The sequence below is a fragment of the Schistocerca nitens genome, chromosome 6 (assembly GCF_023898315.1).
Source record: "Schistocerca nitens isolate TAMUIC-IGC-003100 chromosome 6, iqSchNite1.1, whole genome shotgun sequence".
Classification (NCBI taxonomy): Eukaryota; Metazoa; Arthropoda; class Insecta; order Orthoptera; family Acrididae; genus Schistocerca; species Schistocerca nitens.
In genome coordinates, this window is record NC_064619.1 from 627,299,109 (window position 1) to 627,322,907 (window position 23,799).

The following is a 23,799-nucleotide window of genomic DNA, read 5'->3' on the forward strand; positions in this document are numbered from 1 at the left end:
TACACACTGGATAGAACATTACAATGGTCTTGTGTTGAATTTTATCATATTTACAGTAGTACTCAATGTCTGAGGGGACTAGTTGTCTCTCTCCAGGAAACACCTATCACCACTCATCACCTAGAATATGAGTGTGAGTCATTTGTAAGTCTAGTGGTCCTTTACACAGGGGGCTGGGACAAGGGTTATGGAAGGTAATACACTCATCTCCTTTACCAGCGAGTTCAAGATACTGTCTCCAATTGATACGGACACCAAACTTAATATGTTGGGAAGCCTGCTGTGTCTTCTGTCAGGGAGAAGCCAATGAAAACATTAGGAGCCCATAATCATTGGCACAGCAAAATTGGTATCTCTTAGGGAACTGGAAGTAAGGGATAAGAAAGATCACTTTATTATGCACTCAGTGTATGCCTGGAAGTCTCATTCATCATGTGAAGAGGCTGTTCCGGCAGCCACTGACAAAGCATGGTGCAACTAGCAGCTAATTGCAGTGCTTGTTGAAATGAATGATGCCACCATTTGGGCTCCTACATCATACTGTGTTCATCCCTGTGTGTTGCAGAGACCGGCCTTTCTCACGAATTTCAACACAACTCAGTACCTGTAGCATTTTCTCCAGAACTACTCATAGCCCTCTAGTTCTGAGTCAAGTGGAGTGGAAGGCTTGAATCAATGTTCTGTGCACGCTGGATTATGACTTAGCTTGGGCCACATGATTTTTAGAAAACTTTGGCTAAAACTTAAAACTGACAGAACTTAAAATTGACAGCAGTGGGATTTTTGGAATAAATCTAAATGTCCAGTTATTAACTGTGATCATTGATGGAGACTTTAAACATCCAACAGTTGACTAGGATGGTTACTATTTCATAACTGGCATTCATGACATTGTGTCATGTGAACAATACTAAATACTATCTCTTAAAAATACTTCGAACAACTCGTTTGGAAACCACTCATGACTGAAAAACATTAGACGTAATAGCAACAAATACATCTGACCTTTTGGAGGATGTCCACATTCAAACTAGTATCAGTGACCAAGAGACAGTTGTAGCAATATTAGTTACACAAGTACACAGAGCGGTGAAAAAAAGTAGACAGATTTACATGTTTCGTAAAGTAGATAGAGAGATAGTAGTGTTAAGTCTTGAGAAATAATGCAAAACATTTACCTCTGTGCATAAGCATGCAGAGGAACTGTGGCTCAAGTTTAGAGAAATAGCTGATGAAGCAGTCCAGGAAAGATGTGTCCTTAGTAAAATAGTTTCTGATGGTGTACAGTTTCTATAAAGAAACTTCTAAAGAAACAGTGACTACTACACAATTGGTGCAAAACAATGCAGAACTACAGTTGCGGAGATACAAAAATAAATGCATATGACTGTCTGAAGAGCAATATTTAAAGTCTTCAATGACTACTGTGGAAGCTTTTCGAAAGACTTCTCAATAAAGCCTAAGAAATTCTGGTGATATCTAAAGACCATCACTGGAACCAAAGTGAAAATGCCATGTACCATTTTCAAATTAAAATATGCCACCTACTTTGCAACTAAGCCTATTCAATCATTTCATCTGATATCCCTACAAACCTCAACATCTAGGCATTTATGAGTTGACTGATTTGAATCTTGACTCGCTGATATTGTAGCCATTTGATACTATTTGTAAAGTGCACAATTTTATAATTCTGAACATTTGAAGCAATTTTTCTATTTTTTGCCCTTTTGAAATCTCATCGAGATCTGACTCATGTGAAGTGACTTGCTTTTTTTATGGCAAACAGGGACATGTACAGTGGCGTGCTAACAGAGGGGTAAGGCATCACCTTCTGCTGCTTCTGCGTACAAGTCTAAGTAACAGACAGTATGTAGTATGTTTTCCAAGGCTCACAGTGTCATCTGTGCAAAACAACAGTGCAACAGCCATTCAGGAAAGGCTCCCAACTCATCTGCAGTGCTACCTGAAGACAACAAACTTTTTGTATCTTTTATTATTGCTGGGCAATCAGTCGATTTGCAACTTGACAATGGAGCATTAGTGACATGAAATGATCGTATGGCATTGTTGGCTGGGATGCCCCATGTGGGGAAGTTCAGCCGCCGTATTGCAAGTCCTTGTTAGTTGACGCCACTTCGGCGACTTGTGAGTCAATGAAGATGAAATGATGATGAAAGACACACAACACCCAGTCATCACGAGGCAGAGAAAATCCCTGATCCCGCCGGGAATCGAACCCGGGACCCCATGCGCGGGAAGCGAGAACGCTACCGCAAGACCACGAGCTGCGGACGGAGCATTAGTGACTTTGCTCAACTGTACCACTTATGAATTGCTGGCAAACCTTAGTTGTGCACATTGCACCATATGCTGCAGGCATATAATGACCAAGACATTCCTGTATAAGGCACTTTTAGCCTTCCTGCAACTTTCCAAAATTCGACAAAAACAGTGACATTTACAGTGATTTCCTCCTGAGAGAGTGCTAATCTTTTTGGGCTAGATGTTTTTGGTTTGTTTTGGTTAAGCATTCAGGACAATGTACTTTCTGTTTCTTCCTTTGATCCTTGGGACAGTTTTGCTCAGTTACATGCAGAGTTTTGGGATTTGTTTTCTGAGGATTTAGGCAAAGCCAATAATTTTGTTGCCGTGTCAAAATGAAGGACAATGCACAGCCACATTCAGTTAGAGCTCGTCCTCATACTCTTATAGACCAGTTGGTTCAGGAAATAATTACTTTGCATGATAGTGATGGCGCAGCACCCATTACAGCCAGTCAATGTGCGTCCGTTCTTGTTATATTAAAGAATCTGTCTGGCAGACTCTGCTAGTGTGCCAACTTTAAGAAAACTGTGAATCCTCAAACAGTCATTACAGTTATTCCTTGTCATGCCTGGAAGAACTGATGGATAAACTAGGTGCAGGATGGTACTTCTCCAAAATTGATTTGCGCGATGCTTACTTGCAAATTCCTCTGGATGAGCAGTCACAACAACTCTTTGTCATTAACACTCATCTGGGTCTCTTCAAATTTTTTAGATTGTATTTTGACAGTGCTTCTGCAATAGATTGTCTTTTGGCAGTGCTTCTGCACTCATTATATTTCATCACTTTCTAGAACAGCTGATGGCAAAAGTTCATTTTTGCTCAAATTATTTTGATGACATTTTTATCTCAGGTTGCACTCCTGAAGTACACATTAGCAGTCTTCCCAATTCTTTTCCAGTGTTGTCTGCAGATCGTCTTAAATATAACAGAGAAAAATGCATGTTTGTTCAGTCAGAACTTTAGTACTTAGGACATGTCATTAACAGTCAGGGTGTTCATCCAGTGCAGTCACATTTGCTTGCTATCTATGACCTTCCACCTCCAAGCAATGTGCAGGAAATGCAATCTGTGTTAGGGAAGCTCATGTATTACATCCGATTTACTCCTAACACCTCTAAAAGTGTGGCTCCCTTACATTGCTTGTGCAAGAAGGATTTCCTTTCGTTTGGTTGCAAGTGTGTCAGTCTGCTTTCCAAAAGATGAAAGATGCTTTGCTTACTGATCCTTGCATTGTTCATTTTGATTCAGCCAAACTTGTGATCTTGACTGTGGATGCTTCCTCTCACAGCATCAGTGAAGTTGTGTGGCATAAATTTGGTGGTGTTGGCAGGCCAGCTGCCTTTGCTTCAAAGTCGTTCAACAAAGCTCAATGTAAATAATCACAAGCTGAAAAGGGGGCTCTCAACAATTGTCTATGGTGTCACTAAGTTTCACCAATGTCTTTTTGGCAGTAAATTTTACTTAGCAAGTAACCATTGTTACAGATAGAAAAAACATGATTTATGCAACATTTTCCTTTGTAGAGTCAACGTGAGATACAAGCACTGCATGTAGCACTGAACATAATGAATGGACAAATGTAATACAGATTATAGAATAGGCTGACATCTCATTTGCACTTGTTTAAATAATACTGTGTCTTTGGCGGCTCACCAGAGCATGGTGACCCATGGATGGATGTGTGATCTCTGAAATCGTGTGTCATGGGTGAAGGTACATCACTTCTCCCTTCTAAAGGGCAGTAAGACAACATACATACATACATAAAAAGACTAGGTACAGAAAAATACATGGTAAAGAAAAAACACATGGTACAGAAAAAAAACTGATACTGAAAAAAAGCCCTTGTACTGAAAAAGCACTGGTACCATGACAAGAAAAAAGTACTGATCTCACAAGGCACAGATTATATCATGGAAAACACAAATGACAGCACTGACATCCATTTCATTGCTTGATGGTGGCTGCTGCAGCATGTGGCAAGCAGGCACTGGCAAATAGGGGCAGAAGTGATGAGAGGGGTGGCCTGACATGCCGTCCTCCCTCTCAGGAGAGGCCATAGGGCAGGACGGGGGACAGCATCTCAATAGCAACATCCTTGCCGAGGTCGGTGGTCAGTACTGGAGGCGTCAGCAGATGTATCAGAGACAATGGCTGCACAGGACCCAACAATGGAGGTGGCATCCGCTGTGGTATCAGGAGCATCAGGGAGTCGAGGAGTGGAGGAGTGGGGGCAGAAGCCAGTGACCCCAGACAGTGATCTGCCAGGCAGCACCTCTGCTATAGCACAAACCAGACTGACTGTGACACAGGATCAGACAGCAGTGGCAGGGGAGGTGGTGAGCCCTCTGGAGCACACCTCACCCAGCTGCAGCTGGTCTAAGTTCTGCAGTGCTGACAATGCACAGGTGCCACCCCAGTGATGCTCGACGATGGCAGTAATGCAGTTCAGCCTGTAGCTGAAAGCACGAGCCCACACAGATGCACCCAGCTGGAATCATCAGGGAGCCAGTGTACGCAGTGTCAGATGCAGCTTGGTGTCCATGCAACAGCTCCGTGGGGCTCTTTTCTGCCACCAGAGTGAAAATGGTCTATAGCAGCTTCAGGAGACCTGCCAGATAGATACTTTTGCATCTGAGTTTTAAATGTCTGAATAGTATGTTCGGTCTTACCATTAGATTGAGGATGAAACAGAGGAACGCCATCTCACAGATGGCGTACACCACTAACCTGACAAAAAAATACAAATTCTCAAGAAACAAACTAGGGTCATTATCAGTAACCACGGTATACGGAAGTGGCTCAATTGGAAAAATCTTGGACTGTACTGTAATAGTGGTAGCCATAGACGTGGATGAACAACATGTCATGTACGGAAACATGGAATAGTCATCCACTACAATGAGCCAATACTGATTTCGGAAGGGCTCAGCAAAATCGACATGAAGATGCTCCCACAGGTGCTGTGAAATCAGCCAGGGGGAAAAAGAGGCCCGCGCGGGTGCCTTTTACCGAACTCAGTGAATGCAAGTGGCGAAAAGGCATGTAATGTCCCAATCTATGCCCAGCCAACACACATGCCAGCAGGCCAAAGCACTGATGCAAGAGGTACCTCAGTGACCGACATGCAGACGCCACAGTATATTATGGTGAACAGAAGCAGGAATCACAACCCAGAGAGAAGCATCCTCCATAGCTAACAAAAGAATCCCATCAAACACAGAAAAGTGGCGCTGGAGGAAGAAGTAATTATGCGAGGGATCCAAGGCATGGCCCAAGGGTTTTTCTGGCCACTTGTGTTGCCTACACTATTGTGACACTAGTGATGGGAAAACCATCAGCAGGATTCTGGTTCTCAGGATCTGTGATTAAATGGAACTTAGGACCATATATGATGTAAAATTTCTTGGGAGTGAACACAATTACTAAAGCCTCCTTTTCAATCTGAGAATGCCACTGATGAGTGGGAGTTAAAGTTGTAGAAGCTTAAGCAATAGGTTGTTCAGACCTGTCTGTGTATTTGTGCCCCAACACCATGTCAAGACTGATCTGAGACACATCTATAGCCAACATGCGTTACTGACCCAGCTGAAAAGTGGCTAGACATGGGGCAGATTGAAGTTTAGATTCATGCAAACTGAATGCTCAGTCACAAGCTGGGGACCATAAAAAAGGCACATTTTTACACAAAAGTACACGCAGGGGCTGAGCAACAGTGGATGCATCTGGTAAAAACTTATGGTAGTATGCAACTTTACCTATAAACGCCTGCACACTAGTGATGCCAAAAGGCAAGCGTTGATATTGGCATAGGCTGAAAGGTGTACTGACAATGAGAAGGTGCCTAGTGGCCTCATCCAAGGGGAGCTGGAAGTATCCTTTCAACAAACCAATCTTAGAAAACTAATGGCCGTCTGACAATTTTATGAGCAACTATCTACCATGGACTGTGCATCAATTTTGACACTTAAGTTGCTGCAGAAATGAAGCTTACCCATCAGCTTCTTAACGATGACCAGTTGTGTAGCCCATTCATTAGAAAAAAAATAGGCTGAATGACATCGAGTGACGTGAAACCATCTAATTGAGCCTTGACAGTCGCACAATGTGATCGGCAACTGCCGCGACCGAAAAATATGAGGGCGGGCAGACTTTTTCACGGTAATGTGGGTCTGAAAACTGGTAGCACAACCAAGCCCAGGTGAAAACAGCAATGAAAACTCAGAGCAGAGGGACTCCAGTTGCTGATATGGAACTTCATCCGACACTAAATTTACCTCAACAGCAATGGAGAAATCGAAAGTGTTAAATGCATCTGATCCGAACAGGTCTGTGGTATGGTAATGATCCACAACAAGGAAGGTGAAAGGGTGAACAACAGATTTGTAAGGTACAGGAGCGTATGATCAGAATATGCTCTTTACTGTAGCTTGAAATCTGTGTGAGGGGAAAGGAGCCCAAGCCATGTACGTTTGTGCGTTTACTAAAGTCACTGCAGCTCCTGTGTCCACTCACAATTTTTGCAGTTTATGTAACACATACACAGGTCAATAAGCAATTTGTTCAGGAAGATGGATATTGCAGAGATGCAATTTATGTCCACTGATACCACTGTGTCAAGGGACCGATGACCATTGTACTTTGGTCCCTTTATCTTTAACCCAACCAACCAACCAACCACTGTGTCTGCTATGTTTGAAGAGGAGTTACAGATCAATGCAACGTGGCCTTCTTTTGACACTTGTTGCAAACAACCCAATGGTTATGGGATGCAGAATGCTCATGTTGGATGAAGCAGTATGGGCAAGATGGAAGGCAGCCACACAGCCGCTGATGTGACGTGGCCTGTTGATGCTGAGGCAATAACTGACTCTGCCCTTGTGATGCTGAGTCAAAGGCTCTACTGCTGCAATGGCTTCCCCATCATCCTGAACACTTGCAGCATGCCTAACAGCGGCTGACTGAGCAACATCCAATACCTCACCCTGCACAGCAATCTGATTATCTGCGGGTTGTGACACTTCAAAGAACTGTGCTATACTGAACACATCACAAGTATCAGATTGTCACATTGAAGTGCTTTTTTGTAAACTTCCTTATCCAGAGTTAGATGAATAACATCACACACCATGTGATCAGCACAGGATTCATGATTACTAGTGACAAGTTTATAATGATGGCTCCACCCGTATAATTCTCAGCCCGGGCTTTGTAAGATTGGTTTGGGCATTTCTGACAATGGTTAAATTCTACACACATCACAATTACATGCATTCTGTCAAAGTAATGGTTTGAGAGAAACTTGCACATTTCATCAAATGATAAGCTGGCCACTTCTTGCAAAGGCGCAAGTTGGCACAACAACTGATACATGCACGACAAAAGCCAGGAAAGAAAGAAAACCCTACACAAGTGTGCATCGCCCACATGAAAAACTGGGTAATGCTGCATAACCATGTCTTGGGAAGGAGTCCTAATAATCAGCTGATTCATCATATGCCTGAAAGGGCGACAGTTCCACTGATAGAAGAGTAACCTGCAGCGAACACACAGATGCCACTTGATTGAGAGTGGTGGTGAGAGTCTGTTGTTATCCCACAAAAATTTGCTGCTGGGCAATGATATGTTGGAGTATTTCTTTGATTAAGATGTTTCTTGGGTGACTTAGTAATGACACCAACATGTTGAGAAAACGTAACCCTCGCTCGTTGCCAAGTCTGTTACAGCAAGAACAATCACAATTTATGGAACAGGGACATTGTACTTTATGGAGCCAAAGTAAGATACAATGAAGTACAGGTTGTGCATAGCACTGAACGCACTGAATGGTCAACAGTAGTACAGGTTACAGAATAGGTCGAGCAATCGCTTGCAATCACTTAAATATTACTGTTTCTTTGGCGGCTCACCAGAGCGTGCCAGGGGGCCGACCCAGGTGGCCTCTATAAGCAGGCCTGTGAACTGTATGGATGCATGATCTCTGAAATCGTGTGTGTCACAATAAACCTCTACAGTCTTTGTTTAGCCCTTCTCAGTCTCTCCCAATGTGCACAGTACAGAAGCTGCAATGGTGGGCTCTTTTTTTTGCCAAATTACCACTATGAGATTGTGTATTGGCCTACTTCTACGGATACGAACACAGATGCTCTTGCCTCCCTGTTGGTCCAGATTCAACATTCGATGAATCTTCTACCTTATTGCTACACTGATGCACAAGATACAGATGATTTGCACAGCTTTCCTCTTAATCACCAGAAAATTGTCCAGGCCATACCCACGAATCCTGATTTGCAAATTCTGTTCCACTACATCTACACTGTTTGGCCACATTCAGCCAGGTAGATTCATAGCTTGGTGGTTCACTGATATTTTGCCCATCGGCATGCTCTTACAGTTCATCAATTTGTCAAGTCTGCTGCACGCTGATGATGACCAGTTACCGTATTTACTCGAATCTAAGCCGCACTTTTTTTCTGGTTTTTGTAATCCAAAAAACCGCCTGCGGCTTAGAATCGAGTGCAAAGCAAGCGGGAGTTCTGAAAAATGTTGGTAGGTGCTGCCACAACGAACTTCTGCTGTCGAATATATGTAGCGCTACACAGGCATGGTTTGTTGGCACAAAGATAAATACTGGCGCCAAAACCTCTGCGTCAGTAAATAAAATTTTTTTTTTTTAAAAAAAAGGTGGAAGACGGGCTTTTTTTCTACGTCCCAAGTTTCGACCACTGCATTTTCATACATTATCCAACGAAGTAAATACAAACTCCGTATTGTTCATCTTCGAATGTAGCAGAATTTCAATGTACTACGAAAATCCGACTGGCAAGACTGTTTGGGATGTTTGTCAATATGGCCAACTCTACGTTCTGAAATTTTTCCTACCTGTGACAAGAGATGGTTGCTAATAGGAACTTTTATGAATTGTGAATCACATGCCGTATTCTCTTCACCATAAGAATAATACGAATATAAACATTTTGCCATGTTTTCTTTTGTATTTGCTGCTATCTCATTTAAATCTTGCCTGCCTAATAAACTACGAAACTAGAGTGAGACAACAGCAAACGCGGAATAATATATGTATCGTGCCATATTTATATTCGTATTAAGTGATACAGTCAGAAATGAAGCACGGCAACTGACTAGATTTTCAAATCTAAGATGACTCTAATTTCTGTGCAGAATTTGATGTACTAAAGAAGCGGCCGCAAAGATTTTCAAACGGAGAAAAATTTTCGCTAAACTCTCGTTCAGAACATGTCCTATCATACGCAGTATATTATTTAGTTCTTGTTGATCATTATCAAAGAAACAGCAGTGTAAGTAACAACAAATAGCAGTCTCTTGCCATTGTTTCGCTAATGAGACGATTCCTCTCTCTTTTTTTTTTATTGTTAGTGGCAGTAGCGCGCACAAAAGCAAGCCATGCCGCGAGCGACGACAGTCCGTAAACACGCACTATCAGAATGCGACAAACAATGCATGACACAGTACAGTAATGCATTTTCAGCTTAGAGTGACGTAAACACCTATAACAAAGAAAACGGCACTTATCAGATCGAAGCAAAATAAGCAATAGATTCAAACCAGACGAAGCACGTGAAAAAGGAAGAGTACTCGTATAAATACGGGCGGAGTGCCTGACGCATAGCAATGGCTACCTGGTAAAGCTTAACTGCTAAGCTTACGAATCGAACCAAACTACTGTAGCTGTATCGTCATTCATTCGACCTAAATTGTCTCTCATATTACAATGGACCAACTTTGTTTCGATTTGGAGGTGCGGCCTAAACCTCCTCTCTCCCCTTGAATTTCGAGTCTCAAATTTCAGGTGCGGCTTAGATTCGGGAAATTTTTTTTCCTTGTTTTCGAGTCTCATTTTTCAGGTGCGGCTTAGATTCGAGTGCGGCTTATATTCGAGTAAATACGGTATGTGTTATGATTCCACAGGCTCTCCAGTGTGACGTGCTTCATTTTCTACATTAAGGACACTGGGGCATTGTTCATACCAAGCTGTTGGAGTGATGTAGCCCCTTCCCTGTTCCTGTTCCAGAACTACATAGACCTCTATTCACCAACACACCCACAGTCATTTTACTTCTCTCCTTTTCCACTACCCCCTACCATCCGTCTAACCTCCTGACTGGACTGCATCTAGCTGCCCTATCCTCTCTCCACCTCGTCCCTGTACACTTCCAAAAGCAGCAATCTACCGTCCCCACCCCTACCCTGCTATCCCACCTCCTCCCTGCCCCAGCTTCCTTCTTACCCCACCACCTGGTTGCCTCTCCCATCATGCATTGCTGATCGTCTGGCCTCAGTGGCCACAGACTGTGGTTGTGTGTGTGTGTGTGTGTGTGTGTGTGTGTGTGTGTGTGTGTGTGTGTGTGTTTGTGTGTGTGTGTGTGTGTGTGTGTGTGTGTGTTTTTCTGACGAAGGTCTTGTTGGCCAAAATCTCACTTTCTGACCGTCTTTTTGTTGTGCCCACCTGCGACTCAGCATCTCTGTTATATGGTGAGTAGCAACTATCCTTTTCATAATATTGTTACATTCCATCCTGGATTTTCCATTGTTTGACTCAGCACTTCTGATATTCAGTGAGTGGTCTTCTTTACTCCTAGTATATGAGACTATTATTTTTTAGGAATGTCTCAGGTTGATTACATTCAAAGTGGTAGAGAACAAGGCAATGGCCTAATGCTGTGATTCTATGGCAGTCGTCTTTTAACACTACTCTCTAAAATAATTATAATAAATACAATACTACACTCTTTGGAAGCATTTTATAGTTAATAACAAAAACTCACCATCTGCGACGACTCCCTTGAAAGACACTCCCATCTCTCTCTAAATTTCTGTGTTTTAATCTCCTCTGGTGCTTCATCCGGTTCATGGCAGATAGCATCTGACTCTCTGTACATTGGAAAATGCTATGAATGAAACAAAATTTTGTAAGTTTAATAAATGCAGAGAATGAAGCAAAATGTGTAATCTCTCTTTGCTTCACACATTACCTGCAATACTATGGGGCGACTATAAATATCAAGCAGCAGGTCTCTGTCACATTTTCCCACTCCCTTAGTACATTTCAATCTTTCTGTAAGTAAAAAACAAAACTTAATTACTGTTCAAAGCCTAGTTCATGATAAAATTATGCGGTCAATGTAGAAGAGAAACTGAGCAGAAGAAGTCGTGTTTACATGCGAGGCATTATATTTCCCATCTCAAAATCTTCCTCTAATTATTGTTACTTTTGCTATAAAGTTAAGACACTGTACACACATTACTGAGAAGGTGGGTTAAACTCCAGTTAGATTACTCTGATTTAGGCATTCTGGAGGTTTCCCTGCATTAGTTGTGACAGTTTCTTAATTGAATTAAAAAATTCTGAAATATGCAAGTGGAATGTTAGTTCATATGCAAACATTACAACTAGGGAGATATATGAACACACAGATCGCCATAAAGATATAGCACAAGAGAAAGATGAAGAACAGTTTGTTATGGCTAACATGTTTTACTGTCAATTGAAACAGTACACAATAGTACATTAGGAGCTATGCACATTCCCTGGAATCAGGAGTCTCCCCAAGAATTCACAATAATAGGATGTGACATTTGGTGGTAGTTCTTTCCAGGAGAATGAAGAGTGAAGAGAGACCACAGTGAGTTGAGCAGCCATTCAGGATGGCTGTTACCCGACTTGAACAGTGCTCTTACACAAAGATTGTGGTTCACCATGGAAGGAATGCACGACAGTCCCATGAGGAGGTTCTGAAAAAGGTACGAAATGCTGTTCTATTGTATGGAATAGTTACTCAGCTGGTAGATCCATTCAGATATGACAGAACTGCAACAGCTGACATGTATTGATGCGAGCAGCCTATCAGTGTGCATGTGGACTGCACTCATACCCATGCTTGGCGAACAATAGAAGATGGAAACTTTAGGAAGTACAGTGCCATACTGGTATTGATATGCCAAAAATCTATAGGATTTTACGCAATGATCTACACATGTGTAAAGTTGCTGCAAAGTGGATGCCATACACACTAAATGAAGTGGAGGATCAGACACACTATGAAACTTATCGAGTACATCTACCGCATTAAGAGGAGGAGGGAGACAATTTGCTTGTGAGGACCATTGCCATAGATGAATTTTGGGCCAGGGTCTCTCAACCAGATCTGAAACGCCAGTCTGTGGAATGGCATCGTCCAGGTTCACCATGCGGAAAGAAATTTTGTCGCAATCCTTCTCCTGTCAAATTAAAGGACATCATAGTTTATGACATTACAGGAGTAATGTTGGGCCATTTTGTCCCACATGAACAAACTGTTAATGCACTGTACTACTGTCACACTTTCCTGCAACAACACCTAAGATGGGCTATTCAGTAGAAACACCCTGAACGTCTATAGCACAATGCTTTAATTCTTTAGGACAATGTGAGAGCCAATATGGCAGCATGTGTGCCGAATCTGCTCATGCGATGGGGATGGGAAGTACTGGAGCATCCAGCATATTTGTCAAAACTTATCACCTTGCGATTATGACCTCACATCAAAACTGAAAGAGTCATTGCATGGAACATGTGAAGCCATTTCCACAGTACTGGCACATTAGATCTGATCCAATCATGGTGAGGCCACTGGTATATGATGTTCTCCACAGCATTGGTACTGCAAGATGGATTTGATGAGAGACTATTTCAAGGAGGCAGTAAGAAGTAACAGGTCCATGTTTTGCCCTCTACTATTGTGTACCATTGCTATTAACAGTAAAACATATTTCAAATGACAAAACTTGTTTCATCTTTTTTCTCGTGCTATATCTTTATGGCAGTGTGTACGTTCATCCATCACCCTACATGCAATGTTTACATATGAACTAATCTTCCATTCGCATATTTCAGAATTTTTTAATTCTTTACCATTTTTGAGACAAAAAATAGTTGCCATGACCTTTGCAATGACCCTCACAGTTACTGCAAGATACACTGTGTTCACAGAAATCGCACAGTTTCTTTAACCAAATGGTAAACATACATATTTTTAAGGTCAAAATTTTTGTTTACAGTTCTTCTGGAGTTTTTAATCTGTGGACATTCTTGCTTGATGCTCCAACAATAATCAGCCATCATATATTCATCCCATCTACTTTGACAATGTGCATCCATGACCTACAAATCTTGCTGGAATCACTCAGTCTGCTCATTGCTGACTGCAACAAGATTTTCCAGAAAGTAAGCATGATGGCTATGCAAAAAACATAATTTGATGCTCATTTTGCAACCAAGCACTTTGAATCTCCCCAAAAGTTGTGGGTCAATTCTGTTATAATTCTGTGTCCTGTATTTCCAAGAAAGTCTTCGACAATTTTTCTGAATGTCAACTAAGCATTTGTTTCAAGTTATGTAATTGTTCTGGTGAAATGGTCATCTTTAATGAGCTTCCATATCTGTCGATCATCAAACACTTTGGTCTTTATTTTTCCACGTGACAGGCCAGGAAAAACTGAAGTGAGATCCTTGAATATCTCCTTCAATTGACAAAGCTTTAAAAAATCACTTCATGTTATCCAGTTTTATATGCGGAGGTACAAATACAATGACCTTTCTGTCAACAAGTGGTCAATGTAGAATGCTTTGTCATGCAACCCAGTTTTACATGCAGGGATGAAAATACAATGCTCTTTCTATCAACAAGTAGCCGATGAAGAATGCTTGAATCACCACATTACAGGTCAGATCTTGGCAGCCAATTCGACTGTACCCAACGCTTCTCTTGAGATCTGCTGTCCCACATACACAAATAACAGGGACACTTGATATCTCAGTTGCTGGCCAAGGAGGAAGCACGCCATTTTAAGATCAATCCAGATGATCCAATGGTCCATGTGATATTACAACAAATCAATGGCTCTCTTTATGTTTTCACACTCTTCAACAAATCAATGGCTCTCTTTATGTTTTCATATACTTCAAGGAAAAAACTGAATGGCCTATTGGGACTACAGAAGATAAATTTCTGTTGTGAAGGACGACATACTTCAAGCTCCGCTTTCTGTTATCAATGAACAATCACTATTCAGTTGCATTATAGGTTGAAATTCACTTCTGAATCATTAAACTATGTTTGTTATCACAATATATAAATCCATCATCACACAGGAAATATTGCAGAACAGCAATCTCTCTTGGTCGAATGTAGGATACCTTAGCTCCTTTTTCAAGCAAGTTTTTCTCTTGCAGTCTTGATGCTAACAGTTCTGAAGCTTTTTTTGTATACTCACAAATCTCATGCCATATTATTCAACTCACGCTGCTCAAACCCCTTATGAAGGAAATCATCTTCAATAACAAAATCTTCATCACTTTTGTCACTTCCATCTTCACCAGAGCCATACTTCTGTATTTTCAATCAGGGCAATTAATTGAAAATTGGCACTGGGATTTCAGCTGAGAGCATAGTGAGTAGAACAAAACATGTGCCGTCTCCGCTAGTTCATAGATTCCGCCGCGAGATGTCAGTTGCTCCACTTGTGACCCACAGAAAAACATGTTATTACGCCAAATGCTGCACACGAACTTATTCATTCATAAAATTTATGTAATCATATGAAAAGTAGATGGATTTAATTAACTTACCTCAGTAGACATCAGTTGTCAGCTAGTTTGGATAGTTTCCGGGCAGTCTTGGAAGTTTTTGAAGACTTCAACTCTTTCGGAATTTGTTTAATGCCAGTGAAAAACCAGCATTTCATATAATTAGGAATCAGCTTGGGAACAATGTCCATTACATGATCTTTGCAGCATCCAATGTTAGATATTTCAACACTTATGTGGTCTAAACTATTAAGGTAATCATAAAAAATGTCGCTCCATAAACTGTCCTCACGGAGTTTGACTGTGACTATATTTTTCACCTGCATAAGAACATTGAAGATGCCTTTCGATGGATATGTGAGCAATGGCTTTTCTGTGGAAGAGCTGCAATGTCTAATAGATGTAAGTAAAGAGAATGGGATGTCAGACGAATTTCGACTTAGAAGGCACAAACGCTTATGGCATTTTACAGCTTCTCTTGCTTGGCTCTGAGCACTATGGGACCTAACATCTGAGGTCATCAGTCCCCTAGAACTTAGAACTACTTAAACCTAACTAACCTAAGGACATCACACACATACAAGCCCAAGACAGTATTCGAACCTGTGACCGTAGCGGTGCAGTTCCAGACTGAAGCGCCTAGAACTGCTTGGCCACTGCGGCCGGCTTTTCTTGCTTGATGCACCTAGTAACCTGCCAGATGATAAAACTAAACATTCCTTTCCTGTGGTGCTTTCAAGACTCTCCAGAACATGTTGTGGATTGGGATGAGCCTCTGTGAAGTTATGTGGAACACAAAGCACTTTTTTAATTACATCTTCCATTTCCAGAACTCTGTCTCTGTTCTTTTGCTGCAAATGTCTGGCTAACATCCGCATTTGGCATACATATGACGTCAATGAAAATTCACATTTATGTTCACAGTTTCCGCCGGACGATAGGGCTAGTTTTGCAGGAATGTAAATGCACTGTAACATGTGCAAGCTCTATAAGTCTATTCCTGACGGGTGATCATTGCAACTCAGAGACCTTACGATACCAAAATGTCATTCAAGTGGGTCCTGATTAAATATTGCAGTCAAGACATAGCTGAAACCTTTTTCCCGCAAATATTCAGAAATCTACAATGTAATTTCAATGGTTACTCTTAGAGACTGGAGAGTTCTTTTGGAAGCAAAGCTGTTATTTTTATTGGTGAGAATGCTTTTCCATTTCATTAACGTTTTGTGAGCCTCTGAGTTTTTGTACAATGCATCCTTAGGAAATGAAGAATTAAGTGCATACACTACGTTGTTCATATATCTAGTGAATGATTCCACTGATTCACCGCCTTCGAATCCTGTTGCTTTAATTTCAAGTGGGTGGAAGTTAACGTGTGGCAAACTTTTAATCTGGCAAAGCCTGGGAAATTATCTTCTTGATAGACTCTGTGATAAAAATTATAGTTGATGATCTCATCGGTAAAAAGTACTTCAGTTTTATCACAGAAATTATTTCTTGCACACTTTATTGCATGAACAGCATCTGAAAATGCCCAAACTCTTCTGGTTTCGTCAACAGGATTTGATATAGAGCAAGTTCTCCCCCCCCCCCCCCCCCCCCCCCCACCGCCCTTTAAATTTATTTATTTATTTATTTATTTATTTTGCCACTAATTCCAAGACATTGCCAGACCTTTTTATCTTGTGGACTGCAATCACAAGTGACTGCAATAATTCTTGTTCCAGCTGATAATCACTTGAATAAATATCTGCAAGACGACGTCGCCTAGAGTTGCATTGCGACTTGCATACACAGCAACAGATTGGATCCAGTTATGCAACAGAGGAGCAAACATGAACATGAGAGCATGATTGGTAAGTTTATTCTTACAGTTGTCCGGAGTATACTCTCCTAAATTAATGAAACCATCAACTTTCAGGGAATTGTTATTAAATTGGAGTTCTTCTTGAAGCTTAATTTCATGAAAAATCAGCACACCTAAGCGTTTGTTTTCAACTTGTTCTTCCAGAAAATAATTCTTAATGGCCTCCACAGCATGTGTATTGATTCCATATGAGCATTTCAGACCCTTTACTACATTTCGAAGATGTGTTTCAGAAGGAAGTGGCAACAAACCATGCTTCCAACAATGTCTATATCCTTTGGGCACCTTAATTTTTAAGAAATTCGTCATCATACCACATTCCCTTAGTGCTTTTTAATTGGCATTTCTTTATCATAGTGTCTACTATCATTTTCTGTTTCTTACTCAGTTTGGAATGATCTAGGAGATTTGATTGAGCTGTCTTACACTTTTCGTCTGAGGGTTGCTTTTGCAGTAGATGGATTTCTGCATTCACTGTTCTTAGTTTATTATGTAACCGCTTCTTACAGTTTAATGTTCTCTTTAGTGAAATGAGCACTGCACATGGTACCTTCCATACATTTTCCTCGACAGATGAAACACTGGGAAACATTGGAATTACGTGTTGAATATTTTCTTTACAGCAGCTACTCTTTTGTGAGTGTTCTGGCGATGGTTTTCTTTTGTGTAATATTTTCGATAGATATTTTGGTACATTTTGAAATAAATGAGGAACTGCCCTGACTTTAGAGACCACCTTTGTCTTGGAATTTTAACTTGTTTACCCTCGATGATAAACACGTCAGATTTTATAATAAGTTCCTCACAGAAATGTGAATCATACACGAAACAATTATGAGTTAGAATTCTGTCTTTCCGACGAATTGCTCTGACCCATTTTGCAAATTCTACTTCGTCTTTTGGAGGCCTAAAAAATGTTTACCTTTACTTTCTTGGTAGCCAGATCTGCACACTGGAACAAAACAAGTTGGAATTTTTTATCCTTCTTCAAATACGAGTAACTGTATCCCTAAACACCACTTATTCACCACAGACTTCAACTCTTCAATGTTCACTCACAACACCATAAATACACTCACAAAATAAGCACAGACAATAGGGAAACACACCTTCAGATAAAGCAAAACCGCATGAACTTAGATCTCAAGCGACAGTGCTGCTCATAGTTTGCAGGCATGCCACCCATCCTATGCTGCCTGTGTTAACGGGTGGGGAGTCAGCACACTTTCTCTTCTACTCGCTATGCTAAAAGTATAGCTGACGGTAAACTAGGATATTCTATTTTACACTTGTTTAGCTTATGGTATCCTGACTTTTTCACTATACAAAAGTAACAATCACTTGAGAGATTCTCTGGGCTCCCGCCAAATCACAGATATACCAAATCGAAGTTTATCCTGTATTCCATTCATCCAAATATGTAATTTATTGACACACTTCTTGCACACTTTGTGAGGGGACCTATGATTATTTTGATCACCAATCTTTGCTTTAAAATAGGTTTGCCAGGCAAATGTGCAATGTTTCTCCTTTTGTGGGATAGTAAAACTGCCACATATATAGCAACACAAATCATGGCTGTTGAAGCACTTATGACATGAACTACCATAAGCCGACATAAGGAAAGATTTCATTTTACATATAAATAAAAACTAAACACTGTATACAAACAAGGACTCTTGAGTCCACATCTGAATGTGCTTCACAATATCAGAGCAAACACATCTCGCTACAGTATCTTAAGTGTAACTGAAGTGGTTTAGACAATACGAACCTGTCAATGATTTACTACAGTGTCATTCACCCTCCTGTTGCCAGTCAGAGAAATGCTTCATTCCATGAACAGTGGACACATTCAAATAAGGCACCAAGAAAAAAAACTTGACCTCGTAGAAGAAAACTAACTACAGTTTTGAAATCTGCATGCCTGTTTAACTCTAAAACATCACAAAAATTGAACCCAATAGAAACTGCACTACAACTTTTCCCCAGTTTTATACACCATCTGGCATTGCTCTCACTGCAGCTGCTTATGTGCATGTTTGGGTGTTTGAGTAGTTGTCTGTGAATGTGCATACTGCTAGAGAAAGAGCAACAGCCTGAAGTCTTGCGTAAACACTTTTTTTGTTGTATGTTTCTATGGGGCACACATCAGTCAGCTACAGAAAATATTTTTGCTACACTTGGTCATATCTTACTTGAGATCCTCTGTAGTTGCAATTCTGCTGGGCGGCAAAGGAAGCACCCATCACCTTCCATTGCCATACTGTTTATCAGCACAAAATGGTTTCCTTTGATTGACACGAGTCGAACAGGGGGGGCATTAAATGCAGTTGCAAATCGCTCATGAAGATATGGGCTAATCCTGGAAGGAAAAGAAGGGGAATTCAAGCAATGAGTATATCTTCATATTGAGAATATAATTGTACCAAAGAAAAATTCAGTAAAGAAAAGCAACGTATTATGATCAGTCAAGAAAAGCAACATATAATGACACAAAATTGCTTACCAGAAATTTCCTTCAGGGGGGTGAAAAGTATAGTACTGTCAATACACACACATAAAATACAAGCAACAGAATACCTAGGTTTCTGAACTAATAGTTTCTTTGTCAGGGAGGAAAGACGAATACATGGGGGTGGTTAAAAAGGAAAGCCAGGCCACTTGAATCCCAGGATGGGAGAGACCCACCTGTAGTAAGGACAAAGAAAGGAAGATTAGTGTTTAGCATACATTCAACAACAAGCTCATTACAGACAGAAAATATGCTCAAATTAGGGAAGGATGAGGAAGTAAATTGGCTACGTGCTTTCAAAGGAACTGTCCCAGCATTTTCCTTAAGCAACTTAGGGGACTCATGGAAAACATAAGCCAGGAGGGTCAGATGGGAATTTCAACCCCTGTTCTCCCAAAAGTGAGTCCACTGTGGTAACCACTGCACCACTTCACTCGGTGTATGTAGTGAGAATGAAGTTACACAAAGATGAAGAAGAAAGTGTCAGAGAGAGGAGGTCAAAGATGGTACATTAGTAACCACGGTGCTAGCTACCGTCCAGAGATGACAAGGACAAAGTGAGAAGCAAAGATAAATTAAGGATAAGGCAGGTTAATGGAAAATGAGATGAACAGAGGACAGAAAGAATTATGACAGAAGAAAAGTGGCTGTTCCTAATAGAATATTAAAATCCTGTGCTTATGTGACAGAATTACCATAACCTCCCTTTTTAATCAATTAACAACTTGGGGCACATTTTCTGTCAGACTGAAACACAGTATGTTGTAGCAACACTCAGCTATAAAACTGATGATAAGTAAACCATCTCTAATTTAGACTTTTTTCAGTCTCTCGATCTTTACAGCTTTTCCAAAAATATTTGAGACAATGGTCCACGACAGAACGTTGACTCACTTATCTGGGAAGAACTTGTTAACTATTTGACTTTCATAATGGATTCGCCATACAGCAAGCAACACAAGTTTTCAGAAATGAGGCCTTGACATGCCTAAACGAGAAAAATTATTGTGTTGGTGTATTTTGTGACTTTGCAAAAGCCTTTGATTGTGTATATTAGAAAGTTTCACTTGGCAGACATAACAGAAAGCAGAGGATGTCACTGATAGTCTTTGTCACATGCATGGTACTACTCTTAGAATGGGGGAGATATCTATAAAATGCAATTCAAAAAAGAGTTTTTTTCTGATGAATTAATCACACTAATTAAGGGTCAAAATTCAACCTCACCAGACACAGGCAGAGGATAGCTGCAAGTGGTTCATAGCTGTGTTATTTTCATGAAATCAGACATCAGAACTAAAAAAGAACAGAAAAGATAAAATACAAATAGTTACTGTAAAACATGAGATAAAATGGAGCATACATAATAGAGAAAACATACTCATTCAGCTTTTTACACAGTAACATGTCACAGCAAGGTCACAAAGTACTAACTGCCTTTTGTGCTTTTGCATCACACTTATAACAGCAAGATAGACTATGTCAGCATAGAGTGCAGATGCATGCTCAGCTTACATAAGTTAGGAGAAGGAGATAAAATACAAATAAATATGTGAAAATAAAATTACAAAATGGTTCAAACGGCTCTGAGCACTATGGGACTTAACATCTGAGTCATCAGTCCCCTAGACTTAGAACTACTTAAACCTAACTAACCTAAGGACATCACACACATCCATGCCCGAGGCAGGATTCGAACCTGCGACCGTAGCAGCAGCGCCGTTCCGGACTGACATGCCTAGAACCACTCGGGCACAATGACCGGCATAAAATTACAGTAAAATCAAACAATGGAAAGTCCAGGAAGGAATAATAACAATATGTAAAGGTTAGATTGCTACTCATCACACAGAGGATATGTCACAATGAAAGAGATGGCTAAACATTTAGTTTTCAGACAAAAACGGCCTTCTTCATTTCTTCATGGTATACACACCGACGAGAAAGGAAAAAAAAATACCCAGATTTTTCCAGTTAAAAATACACTTTTATCTAGGTAATGATAGATTGGTTGGTTTTGGGGAAGGGGACCGAACAGCAAGATCATCAGTCCTGTCGGATTAGGGAAAGATAGGGAAGGAAGTCAGCACTGCCCTTTCATAGGAACCATCCTGGCATTTGCCTGAAGTGATTTAAGGAAATATGGAAAACCTAAATCAGCAAGGCCAGATGGTGTTTTGAACCATTGTCATTCCAAACATGAGTCCAGTGTGCTAACCACTGTGCCATCTTGTTCGGTCCTCCAGGTAAAAGCTCACTTTTACCAGGGTGAAAATAGACTTTTTCTGTGTTAAGTGACCATATACTTTTCCTCAGAGTTTTAAAACTTATCAAGTCTTTGAATGACAATGGTTTTATACATCAACGTAAAACTTCCTGGCACTTTAGGAAACGAAACCCAGCAAAAACCAATGCTTTTTGTAAAGATCTTTGATGCGTCACAACACCTATGCTGCGTATTTTCGTATTACAAAAGTATAAATGTGAATTCTCCAAAACACATCACGATAGCTTCCGAAGCACTGAAATTGAGATTGTGTTCCGTGATGCGCTTTCCACAGCCAATCATAGCTCATGTCACTTGATCTAGCCAGGCCAATAACAGCAGATATTCAGAGCATAGGACACATGATGTAGTCAGCTAATAGTAACATCACTGTTGACTAGTGCGAACACACAAATAGGAAAAGTTAAACATTTAAATTAATATACATACAGTAATGTATAACTACAAGAAAAGCTAAGGTTTTGCATAAAATATTGGTCTTTTTTAGCATGTGTTACCCTTTAGGATATATCAAATGTAAATGTGCAAGTACAATTTTATGTAATGGCATAAATGGCTGGTTTTCGGGGTCTGAAACTTTTCTATATGACTGCTCCTCAAACTGTTAAGTTTCGAATGAGAGTCAAACGCTCTGTGATTTACAAAAACCATTGCAATTCTCATATATAACATAATTCATCTTGCATGAAAGGAAATTTACTTTGAAAGAAATGGTTCTCAAACTCCAATTCTCAATATTTCCCCACAATCTGTTAAGGGCCGCACACATGAGTGATGGATCACTGTGATCCATCAAACAAAATGTCACCTGTAATTGGTCACTCCCCTTGACGCCCCGTGCATGAGTGATTTGCCAAGCAATTTCAATAAATATTATGAATGTCACGGTGTCAAGAAGTTCTGCTATCGAAAATGAACTGCCATGTTTAGCAGCAGCAGCGGCTGATATCCATACCCCCAGGAATACCTGCAAAATATAAATTTAAAATAAATGAGAATTATAATTTACTAAACTTGGTTTGAAACACTTTTCTTGGGAACTGTAGATTACTTTACAGAATATATTACATTTTTCACTGATGCCAAATGGGTTTTGTACATTTTTCCAGTGCATGAATACAATTCACATCATGTTTATTAGTCTTGAATTCCTTTTTATTCACTAGCCTTATAATGTAGCTGCAAGTATTTACACAATGTACTTGAGGCATCTACAGAGAAGCTGTCAATAGCAGCCTTATTGATTACTGTAACCCATTATAAATTGTCTGAAGGAGAGTTAGATTGTATGAAATGACAAATAACTGTATATTATATTTGTCCTGAACATTTAAATTAAAATTTCCTCTTCACATTACAGTATGTCATTCTGGTTGGAAGTTAAAAACTTTAATAATGTGTATAAATATGTCATAAATAACTCAAAATCGCAACAGGGATACCACTGTATCACAACTATAAACTTCCCATCAATTCTACTTTTACAGCACAAGCTTCAAAATGCTAATCACTGCAAAATCTGAGGATGTATTTTGTATTACTTCTTGATATAAATGGCAACTCTGGCTTCCACTTCACTTCTCAGAGTAGTTCATGGTCCCTGGATAACTTTAAATTATAATGTAAATTTCTTACTCAACATGGGAAAAAAAAAAAAAAAAAAAAAAAAAAAAAAAAAAAAAAAAAGAAAAACCAGAGAGAGAGAACCTGCACAACCATGCCCAATAAAGAGGGAAACAGCCGCTGCCATATTGCCACACATCGCTGCTAACCAGCCTGGCAGCCAAAGTGATCCATCAGACTGCCTGAGATTTCCATGGAACTAGCAACCAGTGATCAGCAGCCAATCGCTGTGATTTGCCCACACCTGTGCAATCTACGAGGTGATTGGTCACATGTGTGATGGATCACTGTGATTTGTTGCTCATGTATGGGACCCTTTAGAAATGTAAACACTTGTGATGTCACGCTCATCAAAAGCAGTTTATTGTTACAAAGTATTGCATACACTTCGTCCTAAGGCCTTTGATATATTTTGCTGGTGGCAACTGCTTGTGTGTGCACTGTGTTTTGTTGTTATAAATGGCACATTTTCTTTGCAACTAAAGTATTATTTTGATGTTATTCTCACATCTGCATTTTTTTTACTGCTGCAGTAGCAGGCTAAAGTAAAATTCTCTGTTAGATTATCA

The 23,799-nt window shown here is 40.2% G+C and overlaps 1 protein-coding gene across 1 annotated transcript in view; it reads right to left on the reverse strand.

Annotated features, from left to right (window-relative positions):
- The window catches only part of LOC126263151 (metallophosphoesterase 1), a 151,951-nt gene that overhangs the window by 31,495 nt on the left and 96,657 nt on the right, over window positions 1-23,799 (reverse strand). Inside the window, exons 5-7 of the mRNA XM_049960183.1 lie at window positions 19,004-19,170; window positions 11,346-11,428; window positions 11,139-11,261 (exon numbers count right to left, since the gene is read on the reverse strand). Of these exons, the coding sequence (XP_049816140.1) occupies window positions 11,139-11,261; window positions 11,346-11,428; window positions 19,004-19,170 (373 nt within the window). The remainder of the gene's footprint in view (window positions 1-11,138; window positions 11,262-11,345; window positions 11,429-19,003; window positions 19,171-23,799) is intronic.